Source organism: Morchella importuna, assembly GCF_003444635.1.
Source record: "Morchella importuna strain M04M26 chromosome Unknown Morimp01GS001, whole genome shotgun sequence".
In the NCBI taxonomy this organism is placed as follows: Eukaryota; Fungi; Ascomycota; class Pezizomycetes; order Pezizales; family Morchellaceae; genus Morchella; species Morchella importuna.
The window spans coordinates 753,800-773,397 of record NW_025763398.1 but is presented as its reverse complement, the minus strand read 5'-3'; the positions used below and the strand labels follow the sequence as shown (position 1 = coordinate 773,397).

Sequence of the window (19,598 nt, the reverse complement as noted above, 5' to 3'; positions counted from 1 at the left end):
ACATTTTACTCCAATTCGCCAAATGTCGAAAACCAACCCGTGGATCTGGATTTAGAGTTTTTTCTTCGAGCTTGAGGTTCGCATTACCAGCATGATGTGGGTAGGACAGCTCAGCTAGGAGAGAGCAAGGGTCCTGGGAGTAATAATCAATTCAAGATTCGAGATTTCCACGGCTGGAAGACCCGCGGGCCGCCCGTCCTTTGGTGGCACAACGAATAAGAAGTTATTCCTACTGGCCATTTATTCACAATGCCTTGCAAGATGTGCCTGAATTTCTCGAAAAGGGGGGGAAGGGGGGAGGTCTTCCACGAATGTTCGATAGTTGCTATAGCCAAGCCTTTAGTAACCCCAATCATGAGGTTACTAATTGGCGCCCTAGCCATTAATCCTCTGGGCTCAAACAGCGAAGAAAAAAAAAGGGAGATCTTTTTTTTCCCTTTGAACTTTGAACCAATCGGTCGCTAATTGTCTCATAGCAGCTCCCCCTATAGCATAGGTGCCATCCCCATACGGACGACAGCCTGGTGTTTAGATATCCACTTTCAGACGAAATAGTACTGTTTAGGGGTGGTGTTGCTAGGCTACGGCACGGGGCTGAGCCAAGCCGTTTTTAGTGGAGACCGTGGCTAGATGCCGGAAACCGCAAGCTCTGTGCACAAAAGATCACTCGAGGGACCAACCGCCGCCCCAATGACCAACGGGATTGTCCGTAACGTAGAGCAGAAACGAAACTGGTCCGCATTTCGCTGCTCTGGGGCAAGCAGGCAGGGGCAGTGCTGGAGTGATCCGGATTCTGGAAAGCTTCCTCTCCCTCTCCCCCACTGGTTCAAATTTTATAACTGTTCATGCCTTGGATGTTAATAAACCTTGTTGCGTGGGGTACTCTTCCTCTAGCATCGGGCCAAGTTTCTTGTCTATATGAGCTCCACCTTCAGCGACTAGCCGTCGCCATCGTCATCGAGGTTTCTCTTTTCCCCTACCAAGAGGTGAAAGTGCTGTTCTGGAGTAGATGAATTCCCATGCGCGGGTCGGAAGTTTCGTAGATTCACGTCGGAGCAAGAATGGATATGCAGGATAGTGGACAGAACATGACGGCGGCGCGGCGGTCTGATCAATTCAATTCTGTTTGGGCAAATTTCCACCTTGGAAGGGAGGAACACACTGACTGAACTTTGAACACACTGCAGGCATTTGGGAATCACTCTAGGGTACATAAGTGCACTTTGACGACCTGTCTTGGAACCACCCGAACACGGCTAGGCGCCCCGTCTGTGGGTGGCCTTTGCAAATCTCGCTTGTGTTTCTGTATTTTATTTTTTGTCCCGATGTGGTATGCAGACATACACAGATCATGTTTCATCTACACACCCTGCAGCTAGCTCTGCAACTACATAACCTCCAAGGCCGCCGGTGCGGCGACGGGGATGTACAGGGGCGGGTAGGCGGCCATGGGGCGGGTAGGCAGCAGCTTACCCCAACTCAAATTAATCGTTCTGCGTTTCGCACTCTTTCAATTTCCCTTTCCGCGCCAGATAAGCTAATTACAGTCATCACCATCAGCCAACCCACCGTTTCCACCAACATCAATTATATACACTAATCAGTTACTCACCAGCACCTGTATCCGCCCACACCTCATACTTGCTCACCTTGATCTCCCCGTCCTCCTCCACAAAGCCCAACGTATACGTAAACACCTCATTCCACGCTTCGCCCGTTGCCGTCCAAACGAATCTCGACCGTCCCCGCACACTCACCTTTTGCTCTCTTGTGTCGACTACGTAGTCGTCAAATTCCATGTTGCGGAACGACAGTTGGTCTGCCAGGATGCCGAAGTACTTGGCTACCTCATTGGCGCCCCGGAACTCGCGGCCGACGAACGGCGCGAGGCACGGCAGACCGTGCTCGTGCGCGATGGGCGGCGGGGTGGTGCTGAAGTGGGTGAGGAGCGTGGAGGGCGGCTGCTCGGTGGCGAAGGCGGTACAGAGGGAAGTGGCGGCGGTTTTGAGACTGTCGTAAGATGCCATTTTTTTGGATGTTTGTGCGGATTTGGGCTTGGGAGGTAGAAGTGCGGTGGGGTTTATATGCTGCGGGAGTGTTTCGGTGATGATGTCATTGCCGACTGCAGCGGTATCCGAAGCTCTTGGGATGGGAATGATCTTCGAAAGGCTGCAACCGGCGAAGCGTATTGAGAAGGCATATGATGATGTTTATTTGAAGAGAGGGTATTATGATATAGGTAATTTTTCTTATGAGGTGATGATTATCGCGGAACCAACCAGCTTCATTAACGTTACAAATAGGTATCGATACAAGCAAGAAGACATCAATCAACCCAAGGAGACTCCCAGTAACCAAAAAATTAATAATACAATCAAGGAAAAAAATCTAAAACCAATTGCAAATCATAAAGAATAGGCAAAAATTAGAAAGGAAAGACAAGCAAACAACTAATCAACCCGATCAAATTAAACCTATGAGATCTCAATCCTCCTTGACACCGGCGCCATCTTCGGCACCACAATCCTCAATACCCCATGCTCCAACGCCGCTGTCACCCCCTCCTGCTCAATACCCGCCGGAAACGTAAAGCTCCTCTGGAACGCGCCGACCGTCCTCTCACTCACCCACTGCCTTGTCTTGAACTCCTTCTCCTTCCGCTTCTCGCCACGCTTCTCTACCACCTCTTCACTCTTCTTCTTCACCTCGCGCTTCTGTTTGTCCTCCTCGTCGACATCGTCCTCGACCGTGGCTTTGAGGGATCGGACCGGCGAGGATGTTCGTGACCCGCCTTTGGGAGTCTCGCTCTTGGGCGTCTCGGAGGTGGTTATGGAGGACTCCTTAGAGATGTGGCCCTTTATGACGAGCGTTACGGGGTCGGTGAACTCGATACTGAGGTTTTGCTTCTCGAGGCCGGGAAGATCGCCTTCGAGCGTGTAGGAGCTGGTAGTCTCGTAGACGTCGAACTTCGGGGAGAAGGTGTGGCGCTGCGGCTCGAGGCTGTGGAAGAAGAGTGTGGGGAAGTCGGGGGTGGTGGTGTAGTGTGGCATTGTGGATGATAGTATGCTTAGGTTTTTGGTAGATATGATTTTGGTTTTAGGTATGGTTTTGAGAGGTTTGCGAGGCTTTGGAGCTTTAATAGCTAGCTAGGTAGGTGTGTAGTGCTAGTGAGATAGTAGATAGTGGTAGTAGACTTGTCTTGATTTTTTTCTGATGATGATACTCCTCGACACTGGGAAACATCGCAACATTTATAACCATCTTTGACTCGACACTTGGAAATATCTAGATGCCTCTTACCAACCCAGTATCTATTGCGAATCACCCTCGAAAGCTCGCGAAGTTGGTAAGAACCCTGTCGAAGCTTCTGGAAGTCCCTGGTAGCTACCGCGCTATGCCGTTTGTGGACATCAGTTGATTGTGCTGTGGATGAGTCAGCATCTCGGTGTGTCAAAATGTACTACGGCCACTGTCAACAGACTTACCCCAACATGCGTAGTAGTTTACTGAAATGTCAGCCACCAACCAAAGATGAGATTTACTTTTTTTATGGGCTTTCTAGGCATCTTGGTACTTGCGGTATTCAACTCCACTAAACTTGAAAACCTACAAAACAACAACCAATGTCTAAAACCAAGTGTACTATTAAAGTCATACTCATTTTATGCTCAAAAGTAATCGTCTCCTGCTTTAACTATCATGGTTATGGTGGTGGTTGGCGGGCCTAAGTAAATCGCGGGGTCGGTGGTTGCTATCGCGAGAGACAATACTTAACTTCACCGCAAGTACACCTAGATCAATATTTGGAGTTGTGCGTTTAGGGTTACTTAAACCATATTTAGGTGCAGGGGACCATATTCTTTTGGAACCATCCACTGGTGGACTGGACTTTCTATGAATGTATGGGGGCTATAGGCCATTCACGGAGGGCCCGGGTCCATTCGTGAACTCGTCAAATACTTGAATGGCCCCGAACAAATGGCAACGAAAACCCAAGCTAGAGCCCCGGGGGGAGCCCCCAAAAAAGAATCTCAAAAGAGTGTGCTCTTCCTCGAGATAGGCATGGGGGGTCCGCAAGGCGAGAATGCTCGAGGCAAACCTTCCTTCTCTTTGCGGTCAAATAGACTAGATATGGACTATAAATGTACAAGGCAGAGGCACCTCAAGGCACTTGTCTCTTCTCACCTCGAACAACCCATTAACCACACTAAGAAAAGTTGAATACAAAATCCGGGAAAGATAAGCGTGAAATAAACGGGGCTAGTAAGGTATGGTACGGAGGTATGATAGCTGAGATAGAGGTAGACGTATGTTTTCCACGCGCATCCGCAAGCCCTGATTGTCTACCATATCCTGAGTGTTTTTTCTGATTTGATTCAATACAGACCTGTTTAAGATTAGTCTAATGTTAAAATCAGGATTGGGTGTCTGTAATGGTAGACATACATCCCTTCTAGTTGCATTACAAGAGTGAGGGAACTTTTATGCCTTTCGATTTGTGAAATGTGCCGTGATATCTGTCTCTCCTGTAACGGCCATTTCATGCGTTGAAGCACACCTCTCAATCCGCTTTTAGGCTCCATCTTGCTTTGAAGCTCCTGCAACTCTGCAAAAAATTCCTGGAGTAGCCCGTCCTTCTCATCAAGTTTCCACAATACCTCTGAGTGTGGGTTCGATTTGATATAGGTTTGTAAGCATTGGAGGACTTGAGTAAGAGAACCAAGCTCTCGTGAAAGATTGATAAGGCCTCTTGAAGCTTTTCTCGCTCCATCGATATACCGATAGGCCAAGGATATGATTTTTTCTACAAGTTGAATCGTAACAATGATGCTTTCCGTAGTATCCATATTTTAGAGGTTTCTGTTCGTGTCTGATGTAGGAATCTCTGCTTGCAATATTCTTTGGGAACGTAGCTAGTATATATAAGGTATTGGGACATGTCGAGCCATCCGTTTTGTTTGGGGTCTATCCCCCCCCGGGCCCCACGCCCTGGCCCCGCTCGGGGGCGCGTGTGCACGTGCACATGTGCCTATCTGTACCCAACTTTCAGTCTCATCGGCTCTAAATCTTTGGTAATTCTGAATACTCGGGACTATGGACATTGTTAATAATCGAGCAGTGCTCGACTAACTTTGCAATTTGGGAGCTGTAGACGAAGGGATGCTTTTCGCATTATGATAATAATAAACACTTACGGGGGGACCTTTTTGGTGTTATCTAATTTACGGAAGGTGTGCCTGATGTGCTAGGAACCAGGGCCTTATGGGTGGGAGCGCTATGGCCGGTATGAGTACGAGCCGATTTCTAACACTTAAGTTTTACATGATTGTAGAAAGTAAAGAAGGCTCAAAGAGGTAGGATATCTATTTATATGCGTACGTATAGACTGATAGGTATATCAGTAGTATTAACTCCTGATACTACAACAAGTGCCTTTATAGTTTAACTCTTTAGTTCTGTTACGGTAGGCCCAATTCTTCTGGAAAAGGTACCGTACTGTTCTATTATGTAAAGGAAACCAGCCCCTTAATCCAACGATAGAAATAAAGTGTAGATGAGGACTCGAAGATATTTGCGCATGAGGTACGGTCCACTAGAATTAGCAGTTTTACATCATTCCATGCGCTACACAAACTTCTACCCTAGCATGGCCCAAGAACCACTGGAAACACTGATCCTCTAAATCTCATCTCACTCTCTAAATCTTACTAGCTCAAGCGATAGACTATGATCAGGAGGCACTCCGATTCGGCCTATGAACCCTACGGAACCTAAGTTTCGTTACCAGCAGAAGGGCAAAAATGTGAATTCTGGGGCTAGGAGCATGGGATGCATGGCACCATCCCCAGAAGCTCCTGTCCTGGTCGCTTGCAAGTACAGCTTCTGGTGAAAACAGGGATCAAGGGCCTGGTCTGGTAAGTGCTAGGTATTGCTCAAATCTTCACCGAGAACAGAGAATTCCTGCACACCTCAATTCCACAATAATTCTGTTGATACCGATCAATCATTCAAGGTTTACTTTGCATTCTAAGAGAGGTACTCCCAAAGCTGAGAGAAAAAAAACGTCTTACCACTTCCTGAGGCAGTGTAAGCGGCCGCGCCTACACAGTATATAGGAGGAACAGGTACATGCACCTACATCAACTTCTCTATCTAGCTCCCTGCACATGCGCTTATACAATACCCTTTCTCTCTCTCCTCTCTCCCCCTCCATGCAAGTGCAGATAAGCACTCCACCTCTTCCCCTCCGGGGCAAACTGCGCTACACGTCAAAACTAGCCTTCCTCGCGATCGGCGCCGCGGCGTGATACCAGCACAGAAAATATTAAAATCGACGCGATATCCACGTGCGAGCGCGTCCTCCCCCCTCTACCCCATGCACCACGCATCCTCCCCCTCCACCCCATGCACCACACATCTCTTGTAGCTATAGTGTGCCTCAGAAATTATATTCTCTGTTAGTCTAAAAAAATGGGATCACAAGCCATGACTCGGACATGTCAGAACCAGGTACCAGAAATCATCACTTCGAGCTAGAACACGAACCCTGCAGCTGGTCGACTTCACCCCATGGCCCAGGAACTGTTCGAATATGGGCCGGAGGTGTTAACACTAAATTAAATATCAAAGACCACCCTGCATGCATTATAAGGGGATCTTGGCCTAAATAGTATGAGGAATACTCGAAAAGGATAATTCTAAGGATTGGTATTCTGGGGCGGGTATTTGACGGCGTATATATTCCTAAAAAAAAAGTGATATATCCATGGGTGTCGATTTACGCAACAAGGCCTCACCAATTCGCTACCGCGCTCTCCAGCTTCCAATTGGTGGGGGGGGATGGTCGAAAAATTAATCCTGGGCCTTCACCAAGGTTCTTTGGGCTTTAGGAATGTCTGAAGATTATCGCTTGTGTGGTTATTCGGAATAAGGATTTGGCTGTGCGGAGTACGGTTTTAAAACTTTTACTAGATCGACACCCATATGATACACGTCCTGCAAGCAGTGCCAGGGTCTTCAGTTTAGTATTACAGCAAGTTTCATAATACTAGGCTCAGAAAGCGTTCTCAACTCATAGTACAATTCTCGAAGGATAGCCTATATAGGCTATATCTGGGCAGTTGAAATTACCTTTTCGGGAGAATATCGGGCTCGGGCTTCCTAAGTAGACTATTATTTAAAAAATCACACTATTTGTGTAAAAGTAATTTGAGCCTAGTATTACGGAACTTGCTGTAACGGGCTGTTGGCAAAAATTATACTTTGACAGGGTTGAGTACAGTCGCTCACCGCTGACGGCGGATCCTGTCTGATGGTTCTGTTTGCAGTAATTTGCCCTTGGCGTCCATACTTTTATTGGCCTCAAATCCCTGACCACCATCAGACAGGATCCGCCTTCACCCCGTGAGTGAGTGTAGTCAACACCAGTAGTTAGGGTCTGGTTCCAAGAGAGGGCCGGATGGATCGTGGTTTTGACAGTACAAACTTTTTGGGTAGGCACACCAGACCCACTCAACCACCACCACCACCAAGATATTACCAAATGGGTCTAGGGACAAGATTACATCGACCCTTCTCAATCGCGCCTTCTACTCGTAATTTCATAGCGTTTGTGAACACAACTGGGTTGCATACCCGCAAAATCCTGCATAAGGCTCCAGATTTTGGTGTATGCAGTCTAATGCAGACCCAGCTGTGTTCACAAACACTATGAAATTACGAGTAGTTGCAAAATCATTCGTGCAGCTCAGCCTTCCCCATCGGCTACACGAAAATAAACTATCACCGTACTCGGGGCAGGTAAAAAGTACCGGACAATGCAGGTTTTTGGTTCACCAATGGGCGCGCGTGCTAGGCGTGAACTACTGCAAAAAAATCCCAGAGACAAAACTTGCATTGTCCGGTACTTTTTACCTGCCCCGAGTATGTGTGTACCTACATGAGGCCTGCAGTTTACGCCTAAAACGGGTGTACGTTACACAAGAATATTTTTACAGCAAGGGTCGATATAATTGAACAACAAACAGAAGAATTAGAGAAGGCTGGGGCCGAGCCTTGACGTCCTATACCCAGCTTAAGATATGATATACATGGCCCGAGACTCGAGACGCTCAACGTACGTACTTGCATATGTCGACAGTCGACTAGCTCAAATTATCAGGGTATTACATACAAAAAGGGCTCTACTCTTTCCGATTGCGTGTCGACATAACTATGTACATGTACACAAAACATAAATGCGGGATGGTAGCCCGGATGGAGTTTGAGAATGGGGATATAGGCCGCACCAATGAATAGAATATTTAGACGTCAATGGAACGATTTGGACTGCATTATCCTCCAGGCTTTTTTTTTTTTTTTTTTTTTTTTTTTTTTGGGGGGGGGGCCTTTAGGCGGGCAGGCTAAGCATTCGCTTCACATCTAAGTTAAGACCACAATAACCACACGTTTAAAGTCTCTTAGTTCAACGTCTCGAGACCCGGAATGTTGGGTCATTCTCGAGAACAACAAATCCACAACTGCCGAGAGGATGCAACCATGGCAAGTCAACCCCACTAAATCCTGACAGCATTCTGTGTGAGGTCTGAGAAAGGGTATGAAGAGGAAAACAGAGATGAGAACGCTCTGCCTGCTCGCCTCCGCCTCTCCCTTCCTTAATCAGGTGTTTGGAAGACCCAGCCCGACCCCCAAACCACATCACCGTCCCCCCCCCCCCCCCCAATCTGAGCCCGGGAGGAAAGGTACGGTATCTTGGTGGTGGCCTACCGCTGTATTTGAGAAAACTCGTTGCGCTGCAGCAGGGGTATAAGCCACCAGAGGCAGTATTTGGACGTCAATATGCAAGATTTGGTAGAGAAGACCCCAGCTGCAGCGCAACGAGTTTTCTCAAATACAGCGGTAGTACCTCCAAGACTTGAAAAATTGGCTATCTCCGGGATCCAGGGATTATCTTCCGGGTGATTGGTTGAATGGCATCGATCTGTATCAGGCTTCTTGGTTGGTTGGTGTTCGTTAATTGATTTGTATCAGAAGTCTCTCATAGAAGTAGTTTTGATCTCACCGGAGCTGGTCAATTTTTCTCGAGTTTTGGTTGTACTCTAATATATGATGTAGTTGACGATACCGCACATCTTCAATGCAAACAGGAGGTTTAGTTGGAGGCATGGGATTCTCGAAACATTTATATAGCATAAATGTTTCAGGCAACTAGAAGAGGCAATGTACGGAAATGAGAAGAAGATAGAACCATTCAATCCAGTAACCTATCAAAACCTGCTGGCCCATTTTGCTACAAAGATAAGGCAATGCAAGAAAAAATGAACAAGGCAGCAGCCGTCAAAAGAGGCATCATGTAGCCTTAACCATCGCAGCGAACACCATGTGTCAATCTTGACATGACGTTTTGTGATAAAGAAGATGCACTCCTATCTCGCCCGGAACAGCTTCCGATAGGTAGCAGCATACCTATACCTGCTTTACGTGCATCATAGCAATATGTGCAGCACGAAAAGAAATGGCTGGAAGGTTGGAGAACAATCCATGACGTCTTAGGGCTACAGAGCGTTAGGGGTTTCTTGCCTTGTCTGACGTACAGGCTCTGGACTAATCATACCATAGTTGTCCTTTCTAGGAAGGTATAAAATCTGAAAGTCTTATCAAGAAAAGGAACATTGATCGATCAATTATCTAATTCATTCGGGTATACAACCTGGATATCATGACGCTCGCTGGTCTTCGCCTCCGGCCCCCATCAGTATAGACGTTTACCACCAGAAACTCCCTCCGTCCACCTTTACAGGGAAATGAGTACCACGTATGAAGGAAGTGGACATGTACGCATATGAACCCCTGGTATTGACCAGGGTGTATCGATCTAGCATTACAACTGTCACGGTTATGATTGATTAAACTGGAAATATTAACCTCGAGGCGGGTAAAAAGCCGTCAGCAACGACTAAGACAATTCCAATAAACCCCGAGCCGTATATCAGATCAATTAACGGAATCACTAAACATAAATACGAGAGGAGGCGGAAGAGAAGGGGCAGTTCAAGGGTATTGCCATAACTGTAAAGTTGCATGCAATTAATGAATTAAACAAAAAAAAAAAAAACATAAATACGAGTGTTATGGCATGCGAGTGATGATCTATGATTAAAATCAATGAGCTGTTCGACACAAGAGTAAACGTACAGCATAGCCCCCATCATCTACTAGAATTATCCAAGTCAGTAATGGCGGGAAAAATCCCCTTGATAAATGTAGTTTGCACATCAAATTCAAAGCTGCGAATAGTCTCACCGGATCACAGAACAGACCTTTCTAAAGCACGACACCTACTCGACCACACAGGCCCCACTTCTATTTCACCGCGCTATCTAGCTTTTCTGCTAAGTATTATCACCAGTAGCCCTTTCACAACACTAGCCCCTCAAACCCGGAAGCCCCAAAGTCACGGAAGTAACCTAGTCGAGTGATAAATCATGATGCATCCGCCGAAGGAACACGAGAAGTTTCCCATCACATGATAGCATTAGGCTCCATTTACAAAGGGGACTTTACTGGGTTTAATATATAGTACTAGGGCATATATGATTGCAATAGACGCGGGATAGTCTGGCCAGGTAGCCGCAACCACTACGTGGATAGACGAAGCACTTATTTTAATAGGTGCACCTGTGCTGCTGGCGTCCAGAAGCCTAGCTGGGTCATATCAAGGACTTCCTGTCTTCCGAAGGGGGCACTATAGCATAAGTGCTCGACCGGGGTGATTCAAAATAGAGGTGGTGCATGGCTTTTAGTATTCCCTAAGCTTAAGGCCACGCCCAGTCTTATCTTATCTCGTAGATTGAAGGGCCGACTATCTCTGTTGAGGAATACAGCCGTAAGGCTATATATAATTAACGAACTAAACAAAAAAAACGGCTAAGGATATAGAATCATGATCCATCACTCGAGCGCCAAGAACTCACACCCGGTGCGTGTCTGCACTGATATACCCCGCCAGCGTAGCTACCCGCCATATCCTACAAATTGTTTAGGCTGGATAATTGTAGTATGCTTGCGTACCAGTAAAAGAACCAGAACATGGGGTTGCCCAGGGCAAAGATAGTTTGTATGGAGTGGCGCCGTTCAATCCCTATTTCCGTCACTTATATTTTCTAATTCTTTTGCTAGTAAACAAGTACACTAGGTGATATCAAAACCGATATCTGCTGCCACGGAAGGTCCAGAAAGTCAAAATACTAGCGTTGACCAATACTAGTACTCTTATCCACCACCACCACCACCACCACCACCGGCCTCCAATAATCCAGTTTTGTGGGTGAGGTCATACATATATATAGCATCAACAAATACTAAATCACCTGCGGGTGCGTACTGTGTCTTGGCCTACAGCTTGTAATCTCTCCGCGGATCAGACACCCACTATCTATCCCCTCCTCGGGGGAGGAGGGACGCCTTCCGGATCCCCTTCCGGTCTCAATCTCTAGCTTACGTGACATCTCCAGCCAGATCTAGCACGACCGTTATCTCGACAGCCAGCAACAATCAGCACACCTGCCCATCTATCCCTTCGTCTGGCAAAAAATGCTGCCCACCCCCCCCCCAAAAAAAAAAAAAAAAAAAAAAAAAGCGTGGCTTTACTAACAGATCCTGTTATCTCTCTTATCAAATAACAGATCACCCATACAAATTTAATATTATAGGGTGGGCAGCATTGCCAATCCAGCCAAGCCCCCGCAGAGCGGGAGGCGAGAGACGGGTGATAATCCATGACCGAAACATACACCGTGGAAATATTCAACTTTGTTACTACAATATGTATACCCCCTCCTTTCCACCTCCCCCCCCCCCCCTCCCCCTCCCCAATCTGCGTATCACCTCACACACATCACGACACACACACAGAACAGAGACTGAAGCCAAGGTCATATATATATATTACTCTTTTCCATTTCCATTCCCACCCCCCGACCCACTCCCCACCACCACCCACCCACAAAAAAAAAGTATCCACAACCAAAAGCAAAAAGAAAGGAAAAAATAAGATATGTATATAACCCCCTCCCCCCCTCCCCCCCTCCCCCCCTCCCCCCCTCCCCCCCTCCCCCCTCCCCCCCTTCCCCTTCCCCCCGGGGCCCATTCCCTCCAAAAATATCGACAAGAAAGCAAACCAAAACCAAAACCAAGATATGAGTATGCATGTGTAAAGTGTAAAGTATCCAACCCAGCCACAGCCATCCCTCTGGCATGCATCGTTGTTATGGGGACCACAACAAACTACAACTAGATGTAGCCATGCATGGATTTTAGGAGGAGATGGAGACAAGAGATGACTGACCATGACCATAGAGTAGACAGCCATGGGCAGCCAAAAAAAAAAAAAAAAGAGAAGGAAAAAAAAAAAAAAATATGCAACCTGCCCAGCCCATAAAGAATATAAAAAAAAACGGTAAAGCAACCATGCATGCAATCGCCATACTACTTTCCAGAACCCGGACATCACTCGGGGTCCAGTGAATGATCGGCAGGGTAAGGGTCCAGTAAGAGGTGAGCAAAAAAGAAGCCAGCAAAAGAAGCCAGCAAAAAGAACGCGGAGAGGAGAGAACCTATTCATACAAGACAACGACAAGACAAGGACAACGACAAGACAAGGACAAGGACAAGACAAGACAAGAGGAGATGGATCAAAAAGAGGACCGGACAAGGAAAAGATATGCAATGACGCCGCCAGCCAGTCTACCCCAAGTCTACCACCACCCTACCACCTACTACTGCTCACTGCTTACTGCTTACTACCGCAGATGCTACTACTGCGCTATGTACCGTACCGCACTGCACCGTGCCGACAACTCACAAAGACGCACTCCTAGAGTTCATCCTCGCGGCAGCCTTCTTCCCGACTTCATAACTCGATATCTACCCCTCCGTCAGCCCCGCCACCCACCAAACACTCAACGGAAGAAAATCAAACTCACCATAATCGCACACGCCGGCGCAACCTTCAACATCCTCGGCACACACCCCCTCATCAACCCGGCCACCCCCTCCATCCTCCAAATCCCCCACAACAACCTCGGCATACTCCCACCGCCGCCCACCTGCATCGCCACCTGCCTCCTCGTCTTGCCCACATCAAACGGCGTCGTCAACAGCGCCGCAACAGCCCCCGACGCCGCCCCCGCCACAAACGCATCCACAAACGTACTCTCCGCATGTATGTCACTCGGCAGCGTCTGCAGCGGCGCCGCACCCATATGCCAATTCTGCTCGCGCTCCCGGCGCAGCCGCGCCTTCACCATCTCATAGCCAAACCAGTACACGCCGGAGAAGGGCACGTCGCGCCAGAGCGTCAGCCCCAGCCCGCGCCAGAGCGATGCAACGCCCTCAGCGGCGACCATGGAGCGCACGCCGGCGAGGGTGGAGGAGAATGTGTGGTCTGCTCCTGCGGCCTGGAGACGTGTTCGGAAGAGCTCGACGGGGGAGATGACTGTTGCCGCGATTGTGCGGGCAGCGGAGCCGGCGATGAGGGGTGCTGCGGTGGGGCCGAGGGGGGAGAGGGTGTCGCGGAGGGAGTCGTAGCCGGTGAAGTAGATTACGTTTGCGGGGATTGCCATTAGGAGGGTTGGGGAGAGGCCGCGCCAGAGGGAGGGGAGGCCCTCGTGTTTGGCAATCTTGACGAGGCCTTCGAAGGTGCCGTTTATGCGGTGGTGGGCGACGGCAGAGGGGACGGAGGGGGCGGTGAGTTGGCATGAGGGGAGGGAGGGGGCTGCGGCGAGGCAGGCGGTGGGTGTCGGCGTGAGCCAGAAGACTTCGCGGCAGCAGGCGGTCACGCCGAGGTTGGGGGTAGGGCGGCCGTCGTGGAGGTGAAGGTGAGGGGGGCGATGGGGATCTTGGAGCGGAGGAGCGTGGAGGAGCGGTGGGCGGGGGTGTGGTGCTGTGATTGTAGACGTACTCGGACTACGTCGAGAGGTGTTACTAGGAGGTGTTAGCATTGTAACGATATAGTGAGTTGTATATAGGAAACATAGTGACGGGGGTGGATAGGTAAACGTAGAGTCACGACTGATAGGAATTGATACAGGACGCATTGCTCAAAAGAAAGCTGATGGCAATAAGATAAAAGGTAGGAAGGTATAGTATAATAGAGCTCAAATCTGCCCAAGAAAACCGCAACACCCAAAGCTCAAATCTCAAGCTGTGGTGTTGCGGACAAGATACGTCACGAGCAATAACTCGGGTCTGCATCAGATAAGAGCAGAGCACAACATCATCCACCCCAAGCAGCACCAACCCTCCAATGCCCAACACACCCGCAACAGGAAAGAGGACAGAAGGCGTAAATAGAACAGCCCAAACAGATTTTCCGCTACTTACCCAACAAACTCGTCAACAAACTCCCCGAACAAGCCGCCAACATCTTCTGCGTCGCCGTTATCTCCACCTCCTCCTCCTTGATCCCACCACTCGTCTCGGCCCTCGCGGTCGTCACGAATCCGTCCGCCGCGCTCATCCTGTTGGAATGGTAAGAATTGCTGTGTGGTGCGTGGTTTGTAAAGTGGTAGTTGTCGCTGCTGCTGTCTAGGTGTAGGTGGTTTGTATTATTCGCCATCGTTTCGTTGTGGTGCCCCGGGGGGGGGGGGGGGGGGGATGTCTGGTCTCTCGGGTATCTCTCTATCGCTCCTCCCGGTATCACTACAGACTAGAAGTAGAGTTCTGTTCGCGATCAAAGAAATCTGTCTGTCTGGTTTGGGGGGGGGTGACGTTTTTCTCTCTCGTTCTCTTCACTTCCACGGGTTCGGTCGGCTAGACAGGCGTTGTGTACTGTACCTACAAAAGAAAGAAAAAAATGTGGGGTCTTTAGTAGAGCAGTAGAGAGGTTACTCCAAGGTAGAGTCTACCAGCCAGGGCGCGGGCCACCGTTTACCGCGGGAATGGGAGGGAAAGAAAAAGGATCTGATAAGAGATGAATGTGGTCGAAGCCGTTGACGTCTTTTTTTTTTTCCTTTTCGCCACGGTGGGCGGTTCGGGCGAATGAGAAATGTCCCCGCAATCAGATCCGATGTCATCTCGCTGCTGTTTTGCGCAGGGTTAGGGTTTGTGGCTGCAGGTATCAGGTATCAGGTAGGGAAAATGAACCCTGGACGATGCCATCATCTTTTGTGCAGCAGAGAGGGATCGATGCAGGACATCTTGCGGGGCCAGGGAAAGCTGGGGAGAGCAGACAGACAGACAGCAAGCGGTGAGGGGAATTAAAGCCACATACCGTATCTGATCCTGCCTGCTGTTCTCACTTCTCTTTGTTGAACTGCTCTAGAGTCTATATACAATCCCCCGGGTCCCTGTCACCAAATACATACCAAAGATAACCTCTACCTACTCTAGCTCTAGCTAACGGTGATGCCGATGATGCAACACCTTCTCCCTTCCAGAACATGATCTCGTTTGCTGATCTTAGGTGTGGGGATCCATGTACATACACAGCTACAGGGTTAGGGTTACAGTGCTATCTCGGTTATCGCTTATCTCCTATTTCCGCCATGTGAACGAGAAGTTCAACACTCGGTCTTCTCCACAGACACATCTACCACGGCCTGCAGACTCTCGTGTGCTCTACTCATCCAGTACTCACTCACTCACTCACACTCACAGACTGCCAGTGACTCAGCTACGTATCCCGCATACGAGATCGAGCGAGAGCTGTGACTCGGCAGAGGTAGCACCTGTGTAACACTTCACTTGCATGCCCCCCTGCGTCTTACACAACTTAAGCTACTTTAAAAGCTACAACGAACCCACAGCTCCAATCCCACGCACAACCACCACCACCACCACAACTCCACAACACCCAACACCCCCCACAACCCGCAATGGACGACCGCGAAACCGAACTCTCCCGCTTCCGCCAGCAATGGCAAGCCGAAGTCACCGCGCGCACCCAGCCCACCCCCGGCCCCAGCACCACCACCACCACCCACACAGCCAGACCAGCACCCTTCGCCCCCCGCCGCCTCTCGCACCGCGAACCCGTGCCCGAATCCGACTCTGACGACGAAGGAGGAGCGGCAAGGGCGGAATTCGCGCCCCTGCAGCGGGAGCGCAGCACGTCGCCACAGGCGACACGGAGGTCGGCGCAGGCCCCGGCGAGCGCGTTGGAGCATTATGAGAAGGCGGTGGAGAGGGAGACGCAGGGGAGCTTGGGCGAGAGTCTGAGTCTGTACCGGAAGGCTTTTAGGGTATGTTCTTCCTCACCCCCCGGAGGGCAGGATTCTACGTGGGATGGGGAGAGGGAGAGAGAGATGTAGGTGGATAGGTAGCTAATGGGGCATGATAGATGGACGCCAAAGTCGACTCCCAATACCGCGAGAAATACTACCCCCGGCCCACCCCCGGCGCACACCCCACCGCCAGCGCCGGCGCTGGCGCATCCACATCCACCACCGCCGCCGCCGCCACGCCAGCATCGCAGGGACAACCCCCGGCGTCAATTGCCGCACTCATCGAGTCCTTCGCGCACCTCGCCATCCCGCCAGCAGGGACAGAAGACACAGTCGTCTACTCCCCATTCACGACCCTCCCGCACGAGCTCCTCCTGCACATCCTCCACACGCTCGCAACAACCGACATCGCCTCCTTCGCGCGCTGCGCAAAGGTGTGCAAAGCCCTCTCCTACGTCGTGTCCACCGAGGAGGCAATCTGGCGCGACGTGTGCACCAGCGCATTCGCAAAGATGGCCTGGGACTGGCGCGTCAGCGTCGACGGTACTCCACTCATCCGCCGCGTTCTCGGCGGCGAGAACGACGACTCCCTCCTCCCCCCCACCACCACCACCACCCCCGCAGTCCCAGAGGTAGAAGCCGAAGAAATCGAACAGGAGGAGGAGGAGCAGCGCCCAGTCCCCGACGACGAGGCACACCTCCCCAAATACGGCGGCAGCTGGCGCGCAATGTTCCAGTCGCGCCCGCGCATCCGCTTCAACGGCGTGTACATCAGCACATGCAACTACGTGCGGCAGGGCGCCTCGCAGTCAGGCTGGAACACGCCCGTGCACATCGTCACGTACTACCGCTATCTGCGCTTCTACGACGACGGCACTGTTCTGTCCCTCCTCACGTCCTGCGAGCCGTCGGAGGTGGTGTACGGGTTCTCACGCACCGGGGTGCAGGGCGGCGGTGCCGCGGTGGTGGCCGGCGGGGCGGGGACGGGCGTGCTGCCGAGCGCCGTGGCAAAGTATGTGGCGGGGGGAGGTGGCGGATTGATGCTGACGGCCGGGTGGATGTGGAGACGGTGCAGAGGGGCATGGAGAGGTATTTGTTTCGCATGCAGCTAAGGCTGGGGAGTGTGAGGAGTGGTGGGAGGTGGGTGGGGAGTAGGAAGTTGGCGTGGGAGGGGTTTTGGAGCTGGAATAGGGTGTCGGATGATTTGGCCGAGTTTTCGCTGAGGTTGGTTCTTTTTTTCCCCTTTCGTGCTGGTGGTGGTAGTGGTGCTAGTGGTAGTGGTGGGAGGGAGAAGGGGGTGGAGGACGGAAGGTGGAAAGAGGAGATGGAATATATACTTACTGACGTCTCTCACCTCTCGTGAATTGTAGGAACGATAAAGCATTCATCTTCTCCCGCGTCGGCAGCATCGAGCGCGAGCTTGGGCTGTCATAGAACATCCATTTCCTTGGGGCGTAACCCCTGTCTCTTTCTCTCTGTTCTGTATGTAACCCTTACCCACACCCTTGACTTTCCCATAAGGGTCAGGGCTGTTGTTTATTACCACTGTCATTAAGCCCATTTGGGCTGTGTGCATCAGTCTTTGCTTTTTTGCTTTTTTCTTCTGCGTTTTCTTTCGGCGGAGGGTGGCCGCATAGAGCTAGAGCTAGAGTAGGTAGATGATGGGGGGGGCACGGGCATTTCAATTTTTTTATTTTTATTTTTTTATTTTTGGGGGGTGGTGGGAGGTGTTAGGTTACGAATTGTGATGATGCTGGGGGTTGTTGGGGATGAGATGGAGATGGAGGTGGTGAGGGTGTGATAGTGATTGGGAGGGAGGAAAGAGTCGGTGAGCGAGTCGCGCCGGGGGGGGGGGCGGCGTCTTTGTCTCTGTCTTCGTCTTTGAAGAGATGAGGAAGGGGTGGAGAGCGGGGGGAAGGGAAGAGGGAGGGGATGGAAATTATTATACTTTTCCGATCCCGTTTCGTTTCATGTATCATATCATATGAGCAAAAACATTAAACATACCTACACCCACACTTACATACGCAAACCTCAAATTTCGTTCGTTCGGCCCCCAAGGAAGGGAAGCTGCGGGGAATGGAGGAGTGGGAGGTGAGGAGAGGAAGTGTGGATGAGTGTAGAGAAAGAGGGGGAACACACACACTCACAAACGCATTTCTCAACAACTTGCACCTTGAGTAGAGTACGTGGGCCACTGGTTTGAGATGAGCTCGTGATGTAGGTTGATGTGCTTGCTTGCTTGCTGCTAGCTGTAGGTTAGCTCTCCTTCTAGCATCATCATACCTACCTTCCCGGTCCCCCCCCCCCCCCCCCAGCAAGCAGCATGCACAACAGAACAACGTGGGGAGCAGCAAGCAGCAAGCAGAACAGAGATTAGTGCCATTTAAATTTCCCAGCCGGGCGTGTCGTACCGGATAGCTTATTCGCTCGCTCTCTCACTTTCCCAAGAGTTCCAACAGACCAGCAAGCACAGGTGCACGGTTACTCTACCTGCCTGCCTGCCTGCCTGCCTCTGAGGGAGAATCCCGATGGTGGGAATTTCATCAGGGGGGGGGGAGACGCAGGGCCCTTTTTTGTTCATGTAGGTACGGACAGGTTGCTTGCTTAGCGAAAGGGAAAGAAAGAAAAAAGTGGATGGAGTTGTTGTGGGCGCGCGCGCGCATCATCGTACATACATGCCGCTTGCTGGAGAACTACCCTAACTGCACCTTCTTAAGAGTCCGTACAGACAGATGTTTGTGAAAGAGACACTGGCGCTGGCGGTTAGTAATGAAAGCATGAATGAGTGAGAAAGCGTGAATGAGTGAGTGACTGTGTGAGTGCAGTAAAGTGAGTGAGGAAGAATGATCGGTTGTTAATTGCTGTTGCTTCACACTCACACACTCTCACACATCCTAGGCCCTAACTACGTGGTCCGAGTTTTAAGTTGCACCCACCTCCCCACAGCCGGCCAATTGTCACTCAACTGTACATGTATGTACATGTAGCTAGAGCTTTAATTAACCTCCATGTAATGTACAACCTCCTACATACGAGCTACGATACGCGGCTTTGATGGAAAAGCAGGCAGAAAGACTGCACGCTTCTTCTTTGCCGCCGGGAGAAGGAAAAATTATAATCTGCTCTACATACTGTACATACTCTACGCTTCTGCACTTGTGAGAATCTGGGGAACCTGTAGGTAGGTACATAGGCCATAGTTAGACGTACAGGAATTCTCGATCCAGCAGCACAGCACAGAAGGACAACGACAACGGGTGAGAGAGAGTGAACAAGTGAAACACACAGACTGTAACTGATCTGACGAACCCTTTTTTTTTTCCCTCCCTCCTCCTCGTCCCCTTCTCGGTCACTCACTCGTTCACTCGTTCT

The 19,598-nt window shown here is 50.3% G+C and overlaps 4 protein-coding genes across 4 annotated transcripts; 1 reads left to right on the top strand and 3 right to left on the bottom strand.

Annotated features, from left to right (window-relative positions):
- Window positions 1–1,484: 1,484 nt before the first annotated feature.
- LAJ45_00164 (uncharacterized protein) lies at window positions 1,485–2,027 on the bottom strand (the record flags this gene model as incomplete). The annotated part of the gene is made up of 2 exons (XM_046109766.1): window positions 1,485–1,537; window positions 1,613–2,027. 2 exons carry the CDS (start codon window positions 2,025–2,027, stop codon window positions 1,485–1,487), a joined length of 468 nt encoding a protein of 155 aa, XP_045976459.1.
- Window positions 2,028–2,474: 447 nt separating this feature from the next.
- LAJ45_00163 (uncharacterized protein) lies at window positions 2,475–3,050 on the bottom strand (the record flags this gene model as incomplete). Its single annotated transcript, XM_046109765.1, has 1 exon — window positions 2,475–3,050. The coding sequence occupies one exon, from the start codon at window positions 3,048–3,050 to the stop codon at window positions 2,475–2,477; it is 576 nt and encodes a 191-aa protein (XP_045976458.1).
- Window positions 3,051–12,858: 9,808 nt separating this feature from the next.
- LAJ45_00162 (uncharacterized protein) lies at window positions 12,859–15,442 on the bottom strand (the record flags this gene model as incomplete). Its single annotated transcript, XM_046109764.1, has 4 exons — window positions 12,859–12,924; window positions 12,984–13,983; window positions 14,383–14,519; window positions 15,386–15,442. 4 exons carry the CDS (start codon window positions 15,440–15,442, stop codon window positions 12,859–12,861), a joined length of 1,260 nt encoding a protein of 419 aa, XP_045976457.1.
- Window positions 15,443–15,875: 433 nt separating this feature from the next.
- LAJ45_00161 (uncharacterized protein) lies at window positions 15,876–17,657 on the top strand (the record flags this gene model as incomplete). Its single annotated transcript, XM_046109763.1, has 4 exons — window positions 15,876–16,241; window positions 16,340–17,235; window positions 17,379–17,447; window positions 17,594–17,657. 4 exons carry the CDS (start codon window positions 15,876–15,878, stop codon window positions 17,655–17,657), a joined length of 1,395 nt encoding a protein of 464 aa, XP_045976456.1.
- Between the last annotated feature and the right edge of the window lie 1,941 nt (window positions 17,658–19,598).